At 44.6% G+C, this 12196-nt stretch overlaps 1 protein-coding gene across 1 annotated transcript; it reads right to left on the bottom strand.

Moving 5' to 3' along the window:
* Positions 1 to 3462: 3462 nt before the first annotated feature.
* On the bottom strand, positions 3463 to 5058 carry GJA10 (gap junction protein alpha 10). The gene has a single exon (XM_040550979.1). It carries the CDS (start codon positions 4843 to 4845, stop codon positions 3463 to 3465), a length of 1383 nt encoding a protein of 460 aa, XP_040406913.1. The 5' UTR covers positions 4846 to 5058.
* Positions 5059 to 12196: the final 7138 nt, after the last annotated feature.

The following is a 12196-nucleotide window of genomic DNA, read 5'->3' as shown; positions in this document are numbered from 1 at the left end:
GTGAAGGAAACCAGACCCAGTGAATAGTAAAATTTCCCCAACTTCAGCAGAAACAGGATTTCAGCCCCAGAGACGTTTCTGCAAGTGAATAAAATCAGCAGCCCTATCTGAATCTGTTTCTGTGAGCTGAGAGTATCAGCTTTATCAGCCGCTTGCTAAATTGTCAGCTTTATCCGCCTCGTTCACAATGAGGAGGGAGCCCTACTTTTAAAGTTGCATTGATTTCTTTGGAGCCAAGGACAGAGACTGGAAGAAATGACACCGAAAGCACAGGACTCTCCGGAGGAAAGGGTGGTCTGAAGAGAAAGGAACCAAAGCAAGAAAGAGGGAAGCTCAGCACTTCTTTCAAAACACGAATCTGCAGTTGAGTCCCCAAAACACCTAATTCTTTCTGAAAAAAAAAATCTTCATCTAGTAACCTTGGCTTCCCAAGAGACAGGTTCAGCTAAAATATTGCTAAGAATATTATGAATCCTTTCATGACTTGCAGTTTTGTGATTCCAGGAGCTCACTTTAGCTCACGAATACAACAGGACTGGTAGATATGTCACACGTCCCCATCTTCTTGGGATATCCTTGGGTGCTCCAGCAAGAGGACTGTTACTCTATTACAGTAGTTCCCTCAATGCAGATTTAGCTTGGGGAGCACATGATGAATATGATCCAAGTCTTCAGGAAGGCTGTGCCCTTGTGGCAAGAGTTAGTAGTTTAAGGTAATTATGCCCAATCTCAGTCAACCAAATTAAAACTCATGGATTTCAGAGCAGACCTTAGGATTTGTTAGAAAACTATCATATGTAGGCCAAAGAAAAGGTGATGCTAGACAGGCTGGGCAGGCAATAACTCTTAGTGCGGTGCTCCAACAACAAAAAGCCTAAATGCTCTGTAATTCCTGCCCTTGTCTATAGATTCGATAAAATCTAAGGATTCTATCTCTGCTGGTTATATACTGACCTTTGTCTGCATCAGCCTATGCTTTTTATTAGACTTTAAATGTATCATGCACCAGTCGGGGGGCTGATCTTGCAAAGTTGCTGTTTTTAATTTCCTCATGATGCAAAATCCTATGAATACCAGCATAGTTCCCACACACCTTCGTGCGCCTCACTCCCAGCTGTCACTTGTGAGGCCATTTGCACCAAATTCAGCGTGGCTCTTTTCCCTGAGCTGGGTGTGCCGAGCCACTTGAGGCCCCCTTGCCCAAGGAAGACAAGGCTCGGGCCATGCAGAAGGTGCCCCTTGGTTCCATGGCTGTATCTCCCCTTGAATAAAAAAGTTAGAATATAGCTGGAGATGCAAAACTGAGGGCAGAACTGTGTGTGTACCTGCTGCATATCTTGTTCTGGTGGTCTGGCCTCCAAACATTTTGGATCTGAAGTCTGACCAGAAATGGCTGAAGGATTTTTTTTTCCCAATGGATCAAACTCCTGAGAAGCCTTCAGCCTAATAACATTTTCAAGACTTCTGCTTCTCTCATTTTTTGCTTCCCAATCTGAATAATGGACAAACTTTGACAGTGCAATGACCAAGAATCTGAATAGAGTATGATGAGTGATTGCTTTGCCTGTAAAACTGATCAGCTATAACGTAAGTATTTTCCAACTTTTTTGTCATAGTTGGACATGAAGAACAGAAACAACTCTTTGCCTCCACCACTTCTGGAGAGGGAAGTTTTGAACAGCCTTGAATGTCTGCGTTGCGGCCAGACAGTGGTTGGTCCGAATCCTACCGAGGGAAAGGCATTTTCTTCTTTTATATATATATAGCTGGTCTGATTTCAACTCAAGTCTGAAAAGTTGAAGACTCTTCATGCCAAACATACATTTTGTGTTCAATTTCCTATCCAGCCATTTCGTGCAGGTTTGTAGTGGAGGATTGAACGCATTTTCCCTTAAAGGCTGAAAGTAACCTTTCCTCCAAAGAGGAAGTCCCAAGAGAAATTTCCTTGCTCTCTTTGTATAGGTTTTATTGCCCAGGCACAGCACTTCCACGCTGCACCAGCATACATGTGTATTGAAAGTGGTATCGTTAAATACCTTAGGAACGCTGGTAGCAGAGTGCATTAGCCACAGCAGTGACTGAATGATAGAAGTGCCTTTACTTCAGAATATCGTGAGTCACATTAAAAAATGCTAGTAACAGTCCCATGCGTAATGATCCACAAAGGCAGCATGCCAGAAAAGTGTTACTTTCAGGAATAATGGCATTGCTTTGCAAACTGAGTATATTTCTCAGCAAGCTCTCACCTGAAAGATAGCTTCATTGTCATTAAACATTAAAAGCTGCCGAGTATCTTCTGTGACTTCTCAACAGGTGCTACTGAGATTCTGCCTTGCTTAGTACCTCCTGCACTCAGCCTTTTGAAATAGCCTTCTCATCTGGGTATCAAAAAACAGCAGATGGTCAACAGATTGGGCTCTAGGCCATCTCCCCATATTGGAAAAAGCAAAGTGGAAAGTAATTAAATAGCACCAAAGTGGCAATTTAACATGGTTTATGCCCACTATTTATATACTGTAGAAATTATAACTCTGTGAAAAATGGAGCTCACAGGCAGTTTGGTGGGGAACAATGTGTGAGAGTATTTTCTGCTTCTCACCACAGAAGATTTTGGGGTTTTGTGAGTTTATTTTGCTTCAAATTTAATAAAAGCATGTCTTTTTAGGAAGAGCGAGGAGAAATTAAGCAGAATTTATAACTCTGAGTACTGTGTGAAGTAATCTTCTGTTTTTTTACATGCCCTGTCAAAAGATATTTAAGGGCTTGCTCCTGCAAGAATTTATAAAGAAGTTGGGGGGTTTTGTTCTCAGAGGACAAATCCCATGATCCGGGGCAATCAGAAGTCAAATTCCTTTTTAAAAAAAATTAAAAGATCTACTTGGTGGTTGAAGGCAAGCACAATACCTTATTAACACTGAGTGTAAGCAAGTTTGGTCCGGCCAAAGAACAGGAACAGCCTTTGAAAATGCCTTTCTGTAGCTGTCGGTGCTGTGATTGCAATTATTTGGTGTTTTATACGCAGAGACTTTGGTTTACCCACTGGGCAGCTACCCAGCCCACCGGTCAGCCTGGAGAGCCACCCCTGGAGCCGAAAGAAGCCAACCCATCGGATGGTGGCCTTCTGTCTGTTCAGGTGTCAAGAAGGCCGGAGCTGACCAAGGGATGGATGGCAGCCCTGGGGTGATGTGATGAGCCAAGCTTTGGTGACTTGGAGACCCTTAGGGATGCCTTGGGGATGCTTTGGGAGTTCTGGAGACCCTCACGGATGCCCTAGTGATGCTTCGGCTCTCACTGCACCAAGGGACCGATGTGTTGGGGGTAGCCTTCACCCAGCAGGACCCACCATGCCGGGGCTGTGCCGGGGAGCCTGGAGAAACCTCCCAGACCCCCGCCTCGCCCTCTCCTCCCTGGGACTGATCCCCCCGAGCCTCCAGGTCACGCCGATCCCCCCGGTTCCCCCGGTCACCCACCCGCCATCTGCCCCACGGGCGGCGGGGCGCTACTTGCCATGGACACCCGTCGTCCCGTGGCGGCGGCGGGCGGCGGGGGGCTGCCTGCCGGGCTGCCCTCCTGGCTCCGCTGCCCCTCGCAGCCCGACGGGGAGCCGGCCCCGGAGCCGGTGGCGGAGCCCCCCGGGGAGGCAGCGCTCTGGTTGCCGCTGCCCTCGGGGCTGGCGGGCAGCACCCTGGAGAGGAAGCTGGACTTGCGGGTGCCGGGGCAGTGCCCGCTGTCGGGGGACTCGCCGAGCTCCTCCTGCACGTCCCTGCAGGCGCTCACCCGGCTGTGCTTGCGGGGCAGCCCGCGGGACATCCCCGGCCCCGTCCCCGGCCCCGTCCCCGGCCCCGCTGTCCCCACAGTGCCCGGCGGAGCCTCCTCGCTGCTGGACGATGCCGGCGGCCTCTGTCCGCGGTGCTGCACCGAGCCCGGGGGGCGGCGGCGCGGCGGGGCGGCGGCTCCGGGCTCCCCCCGGCGCTGGAGGCCCCCGGCGGCGGCCGAGGAGGAGGAGGGAGGCGGCGGAGGGGAGGCCGAAGGGCGAGGAGGCATCGCCGAGCCGTTGGTGGGGTGGCAGGGGCCGGCCTCGTCGTCAGCCCGGCCCGCCGGCCTCCGCGGCCGGCCCGCCAGGGTCTTGTGGATCTTGTTGAGGCCCAGGTGGGCGATCTCGAGGATGTTGAGGAAGAGGGAGACGGCGGCGATGCTGTGCATGAAAAGCATGAAGATGGTCTTCTCTGTGGGCCGGGACACAAAGCAATCCACCGTGTTCGGGCAAGGGGGACGAGTGCACTTGTAAAGGGGGGGCATGTGGAACCCGTACAGAAGATACTGACCTATCATAAAGCCCACCTCGACCACCGAGCGGGTCAGGATATGTAGCACATAGGTGCGCAGCAGGGACCCCCTCAGGGGGGCCTTATTCACCTTCTTCTGTTCCTCCAGCTTCCGCAGCTCCCTCTCCACTCGCTTGTGTTCCTCGGGCACGGGCTCCAGGTCTTCCAGCTGAGCCCGCAGGTGGGCTTTCCTCTTCTGCCGCTCCTTCTCTAGAGCCCTTAACCTGTAGAGCGCGTGGCCCATGTAAACTAGAGACGGAGACGAGACAAATATGATCTGCAATACCCAGTATCTGATCAAAGAGATGGGGAAGGCTTTGTCGTAGCAGATATTGCTGCAGCCAGGCTGCTCCGTGTTGCAGATGAACTCCGACTGCTCGTCGTCCCAGACATCTTCGGCAGCCACTCCCAGCACCAGCATCCGGAATATGAAGAGGATCGTGAGCCAGATTTTGCCAACGATGGTGGAGTGGATGTGGACTTCCTCAAGGATGCTGCCCAACAAGTTCCAGTCCCCCATGGTCAGAAGTTCATGTCTGAAATGCAAAAAGTGATCTTATTTTAATACACGACTGGATTTACTTTCAAAATGGTCCTTTTTGGTATCTTTTTAAAAATAATGATGCTTCATGTATATTCTTCTGATAGCAGGAGAGCTTAGAAATTCATCATTATTTTCCATGTAATGGGCTGTTAAATTAATGCAGACATGATTACTAGTGAAAGATTCAAATGTGAGATTATTTTAAGTTTAAGAGAGACTGTGTTCGCCTATAAGCCAGAATAGTTCTTAACTACCTGCAGTTTTACAGCATTTTCTTCCCACTGGGAAAGATTTTTTTTTCCCCCACTTTGCAAATCCACTGCCAACAATAGATTAATTCTACACCCACTCTATTCCTGTCCGTAGCTTTGCCACAGCTTTGGGTGAAAAACAACTGGAATAATAGATCAGGCTCATTACCTTCATTTCATTGAGAAAGTTTTGAGAAGTATCCTAAAACTATGACCAAAAAGAATTTAATTCGGTACACCAAGGTAGTAGCATTATTAATGCCATCCATCCAATATTATCCTATCTACCAGGATAACGGTTCACAAGTTTCTGCTTTGGAGTCCAAAACTACAAATACATAGCTAATTTACATGTAACTGTACACGTATAAATAGTCTCAGTTCTAAGATATCATTCAAAAAGTTAGAGTGTTTCTAGGATTCCTATCTTGAACATTATGCTTTGTCTTAATAATAGATTTAAACATATGAAATAAATAAAGCAGAAAATACATAATGAAGTGTTGGGAAAGTTTTTAGCTGTGAGTGTGAGATGATCTTTTTAACTACCTCTTTCGCAGAAACAATTTGATTCGTCAGCAAACTGATCTATGTTCTGCTGCAAGACGCTTGATTCCAAGCCACTTCTCTAGAAGCTGTTCAGGAGCTCCAGATAATGTGGGGAATTGAAATGTAAGGTATTTGTGTAATTATGAATACATCACACATTCTGTGTTATGTTCCTGGAATTCTTCCTGCTAACATGGCAATAAAATATTGAAAGCAACTAGGGTCGTATCCACCTAAGGGTTCTCACTTAAGTTTTGTATGCTACTGCACTTTCAAAGCTTCACAAATTCCACTAAACTACAACCTTTTGTAAGGTGCCATTTCTAAGCTTTTTAAGAGTGGCTGGCTGCAGTACCTAAAATCTTACATGATCTTGATTGATTGCAAAGCTGAGTGATATCACTGTTATCAATATATTTTGGTTGTGATTTATGATGTAATACTGCGTAGCAAGAGTCTCCTTGGAGGTTGTATTTATCCACGCTGCAAGTAAAGATTTTTCAGTTGTAACCAACAGCACAGTCATTCTCTGCACTGGCATCCTACATGCTTTATTACTTTTTTGGTTAGTTTTGTTTTGTGTTGGGTTAGGTTGTTTGTTCATTTGTTTCCCTGCAAATTTGAACCCGCACAATAAAATTCCCTTTTGGTACAGGGTACCTTTTCAGGCTTGTCCGGGTGCTGTGATGCATCTGGAGTATCTTCTTTCCCCACTCCTTCCCTCCCATGCATGTCACCAAAATAAGATGTGTGGAAAAAAGTCATCAGAAACGACTGTAGTCCATTTTCCTCATCTTTAAAGTACAATTTTCTTTCTTCTAACTGCATACGGATTTTATTCAGAGTAGATATCAAATGTTGCAAGTTTATAGGTTGGGTGGGTGTAATGATGTTCATGTATTGAAATATTACATCTAATAAAGTTGGACCTATTTTTCAAAGCTTGAAACTGCACTTACAAAACAGTCTGTATTACAAAATTCACCTTCAGTATGGTGAGAAGTAGAAGTTTATGCAGAGCAAGATCCCAACCCAGACACTCGAGAGGTCAAGTACTAGTGGGTAATACTTGCTGACTGCTAGGTACCACTTCCCCTGGAAGGTGACTGACTGACAGCAGGACACAGCAGTTGAACAAAAGAGCATTAAGAAAGTTGCCAAAATGTAAGTGCAGGAAATGAGACGTTTTAGTCCTAGAGATGAAGAGATATCATTCTTCTAGCACTAGGAATTATCAATGTCCATTTTGGAACAGAAAGTTAATGTCGTCTTTCAGGGTGAAGACAAGAAGAGGAGTATAAACTGTGTCTCTATGCAAGTATTTGTTTCTTAGTTGTTGCTATCAGTATCTAAACAACACTGTCCTTGACTTTCCTTTACAACAGCTGACAGGGCAGGATAATTATAGGAATGGTCTAATTAATTCTTTAAGTAAGCTTAATATACCAAGACACTTTCCCATAAAATCTGCACCGATAGAGCCACAGTATGAATATCTACATGGTAAACATTCTGTAATAAAATAATAATAAAAATAAAAAGGTAATGTATATCCATGAATGCCATAGTTTCAAAGATATCAGTCAAAACTACTTTATAACCTTCTGCTTACAATTTCTCCATCTTTCCTTCCCCTGGTCTTATTTGAGCCCAGTGTAACAGGGTAATTTCAGTCTACTGTAAGAGAGTAATCTAAAATATCAGAGATATCATTATTTCTAGTCTGACAAAATATACTGTTCTAGTATAGATTGTACAGACGCAGGACATTTCTCCTTATACCATCTGACTGCCTTCGTGTCTGCCCAAATATTTTTATATGATAATTTTAAGCATTAATAATTCATGTATGTCATAGTTAGAATCAGATGGAAATGCCCTATTTCTGATGGAGGACATTTCTTAATTTCTTGTTTTTGTTACTTCTTTATTTCTTCTAAAGTTCATTTAATCATTGTCCACAATTCAAATCACTTTTGCATTAAATTTGTGCCAAAATTTCATCAGAAGTGATTTGCAGAGTTAAACCTTCTTAAATTTTATCACACAGAAATTAAAATAGAACTGGAACGGATGGTCAAAATGAAATACGTCACTGTCTGAATTCTTCTTTTGTCCTGCAGCCATTACACTTCAAAAGTAGCAATATATACATACGTTTGGCATCCTGAGAACCGCCAGTCTGATAACACCTGTAAACATGCTCAATCGATCCACTGGTTATAGCTCATATTAGGGAGTAACAACCCACAACTAAACTGCAAAAAGACCATTTTTCATCAGTTTCTAGCTTCACTGAAAAACTTATTTTCAGGAAAGATTAAATGTTATGATACAAATACTCCTGTTTTTTAATTTGAATTGATACCAGTCTGATGGGCATCTACTTGCTCAGTACTTCCCTAGGAAGAATTTTTTTTCTGCTGCTTACCTTCGGAGAAAGCCCTTGGTTATTCTTTTTTAGGGCATTGCAGAAGGAGCACGTAGCGCTGCTGAATGCTGTAGAGCAGAAAATTTCTTCCAAAGTGCTATTTATTTATTTATTTTTTTTTCCAAGAGCCAAAGCATAAATGTGGTACTTGAAGCAGACTTCTCAGTTATTTGTATTTGGATGTTTAGATCATTCAATCTAAACTCTATGTGCATGGCTTAAAATCATCAGATGATAGGATGGTGCCTCTAGCCAAAATTATCATGCAATTATTTTAGTCAGTGGCATCTATCAAAGCCATTCCCTCGAGGCTCAGTCTGCACAGCAATCGTTTGTAATGTCCCTATGTATTGTTATATTCACTTCTTCAAACATTGTGTCCACACCCAGATCCTAAATTAATTTTTATTTTGTAAGAGGAATAAATGACCACCCTTTACAGCCCTATAGGTTCTTACATTTTCTTTACATTCCATTAGTTTCGCTTTGAATCAAAGCCAAAGGATCGATCGGTCACGTCCGATTTCATACTCTGCTGCCTGCTGAGTTAATTTAGTCTGTGTAAGACCGGCGCTTTCAAAATGGAGGCCACACCAGCCCAGGCTCAAGGCCTCGGTTAGAAACACAGGCCTTCGACACAGGATCCCTGCCTCAGCTGGGTTACAGCCACCCCTGAAGACTGGTCAGAATTTGTATCTGTGAGATCCAAAAAAAGAATGTGAGTTCCTAAAATGGGATTTTGTGAGAAATCAGGGCCACTAGAGCTGAGGCTCTGATGCTAAAAACATCTCCCATCAGCGTGAGGCATTTGTCCTTTGCCCATGCCTGAAACCTAAGAGTAAGTTACAACACATACACCTCAATCCTATAAGGAGCACAACTGATTTCCACTTCAGTCTCTTCCCCCTAAAGGTTTCCCACTAACCAGTGGCCCGCTCTCAAAAGACATCAGCCCCACTTCTTGGGGATTAGCTCAGATTTCCGTAGCAGTGCACCCTTCTCTCCAGCACAGGCCGCAGTAATCTCCCTGAAAGTCACGTTAAAGTATGAGTCCAGAGCCTTTCCCTGTAGCAAATGAGGTGGCTACGGCATCTTTTCTTCAGCCTCAGTATAATGCAGATGCAGTTTGTATATGTTTCCTGTGCTTTAAGGGAGCCACTTTCTACACTTTCTACTCCTGAGAGACATGTTAACAGCCATCCAAACCAGCCAGACCCCCCAGGGCTTTTCTCACCCATATGTTTCTGCTCTCACGCTCTCTCAAGGCGATGTACTCTCACACACCTGTCACTGGTGTTTTATTTTCATGTCTCTTTCCACATTTGCTCACAAAGTCTCCAAGGCTTTATTTGGTTGCTTCAGTTGTCCTGTAGCTTTGACTCAGGCCTGGGTGTCCTGTCTCTGGCTGCTTCCTCATCTGCTGGGTGGTTCTCAGGAGCACCTTCCTTAGCTCTGTTCAGTGAAGAAACTTGAAAACTGAGCAAGTATAGCATTGGCTGTGACTTACCCATCCTGTTGGAGAACCTGCTTTGCTGATCGCAGCAGAAGCAGCTTGTTTGTGGACCGGCACGTTTCTGTGCCACCTCTTCTCCCTCTCACCAGGTGACAGCACCAGGACAGCCTCCATCCCTCAGCCCCCAGAGCAACCACAGCGTTAGGCATTTGCTTTTCCAGGGGGTAGGAAGGTGGCAGCAGGCTGCTTTGGGACAATTTGCCATGCTTCTGCTCTAGCAGCATAGTAACTGGTGTTGTTAAAGAACTGTGCATGTGAGCTTGTTAACAGACTGCAGAATTAATTGTACATGAAAGGGAAGTGGGGCCAGGGCATGCGGGTAAACATGGCAAAGAACAGAAACGCAGGTAGTCCTTTGCCTTTGGATGTGAGCAAGAATTTATGGTGGCTGAAGAAACTTCCTTGCTATAAGCATCTGTCGTAGGTGAAAACAGCTTACAGTGTGAATGCTAACAACGCAGCAGATCTTGTGTGTGTGTGCACACACCTGAATCACTGAAGCTGAGCTGTTGAACTCTCAAGCACAAGCCTGCCACTTGCCTGCTGCAACTCACACAAGCCAGCAAAGCAGAAGCAGCAGGTCTGACTCCTCCAAGAGATGTAAGACAGAACCACCACCAAGAAGTCCCACATCGTGCTTCTGCACTTAACTATTAAAATTAGGAAAACCAAGGGTTTGGGTGTCAGAAAGAGGTGTGCCGAAAAGATAGGTTCCTGAAAAGTAGTTTTGGAAAGATGGGAGCCTGGAAAGAAGTTGGAGACTGTGGTTGGAGGAAAGATCATGGAGGTGAAAGAGATGCATGGTGACAGATGCTGGGGGACGCCTTGGGACCTTGGCCAGTGACACCTGAGATGGGTAACTGCAAGCAGTGGCACAGCAGGAACCAGGACCTCCCTGCCAGGAAGTGGAGACCCAGGGAACATAAATGCAGGAACGTGAGATAGCCAAGTAGGGTGAAAGCTGTGATCTTGTTGGTTCTGCCACAACACCCTGTATTCAAATCCAGTATGGGGAGTTTGCTTTGTCTTGCCCGTGACAGCACCTAAATCATTGGCAGCAACTATTAAAAATAAATAAACCAACAAACCTCAAAATATACCTCAAAATATTAGGTCCAAATATACTTCTAACAGCATTGCAGCTTTTGATACTCTTATGTATGTAGGAACTAACTTTAATCTTCTTATAACACAGACTGTGTTTCCTTGTACTAATATACTGCTGTGAAATTGAGCCTGGGAGGGACGTGGTGGAGGGAAGGTGGTTTTAGTTTTGTTTTTATATCTCACTACCCTACTCTGTCATTAATGGGCAATAAATTAAATTAATCTTCTCCAAGGCAAATCTGTTCTGTCCATCGCAGAAATTCACCAGCAATATCCACGTTTTTATCTCGACCCTTTTTCATCTTCTTTCCCCCATCCTGCTGGGGAGGGCAGTGAGAGAGAGTGGGAGGCACCTGGCGGCCAGCTGTGGTCAACCCACCACAACACTACAAGCAAAGCATAACCCCCTGAGTGAGAAAACCTTTGGTTTATTTTAACAGTCACCTCACTTAAACTTGAATATTTTTTCCATTTTACTACAGAAAAGCATTTACCAGCACTAGACTTGCTCCTTCTGGGGCAAGTTACCTGTTATCGTACGCTGAAGGTTACGTCACTGTTACCATACAAAATAAAGCAGGCCACTGATACCTTTCCAGCCCTCGAAACTGTGAGATCTAAACTCAGCCTCCACGCCAGACAATTGTAAGGAAAATTATTTTCCAGTTCTTAGATTCAAACCACTCTTTATTTTAACAAGAACTATGCATCGTCCTGTTAATGTATTTACCTATTTTATTTTATGTATTATCTCTTGTGACTCAGATTGGTCTGCTTTCGGTAGCATGCCACAGTATGGTTAAAACTCTGATGGCAGCCACCGCTTAAAATTCATCCGTCTTTCACATAAAGCCAATGTTGCTCCTGAAACACCTCTTGATTGATTCCATAGATTCCTCTAAGAAAGCTCAGAATTCCTTAAACCTGCTTCTTGGCATGCTTTAGTATTGCAGCCTTACATTGAAGACAAATTGGTAAAGATTACTCTCCAGCTGGCTTTAGAACGAAGACAATGAGTGCAAAACCAATGTAAAGAGCTACGGATTGCTGGATTGGCAACTAAATGACTTCTCTGGAGCCCAAATAAATGACTTTTCTCCAGTCTACTATTATCTGTATGGATGGTTAGTTGGCACCAGACTACGCCTTAGAAAGAACCCCTCAAAATTCAATACCCGATCCCCATGATTTCACTATGATGTAGATCTGTGACTCCTCCATAAACCCTGCTTTATGAATTTCCACTTTGGAAAATTTTTCAATACCTATGTCAATTAGGGTTTTTTTAAACCAAATCCTGTAAAAATGTGCATGTTGGCTAAAAGCAAACATATGCCTCAACAGCAAAGTGCAGCGAGACTCTCCAAGGGCTGCCAGCTACCCTTCCACCGAAAAACCTTGGAAACAAAAATGTCTTTTCCTTTGTGATGGTTCACTCAACAAATAAACAATGTTTTGGGGAAAAGAGGATTGGTA

Source organism: Cygnus olor, chromosome 3 (assembly GCF_009769625.2).
Source record: "Cygnus olor isolate bCygOlo1 chromosome 3, bCygOlo1.pri.v2, whole genome shotgun sequence".
In the NCBI taxonomy this organism is placed as follows: Eukaryota; Metazoa; Chordata; class Aves; order Anseriformes; family Anatidae; genus Cygnus; species Cygnus olor.
Note: the sequence above shows the minus strand (reverse complement) of the source record. Positions and strands in the feature narration are given on the sequence as shown.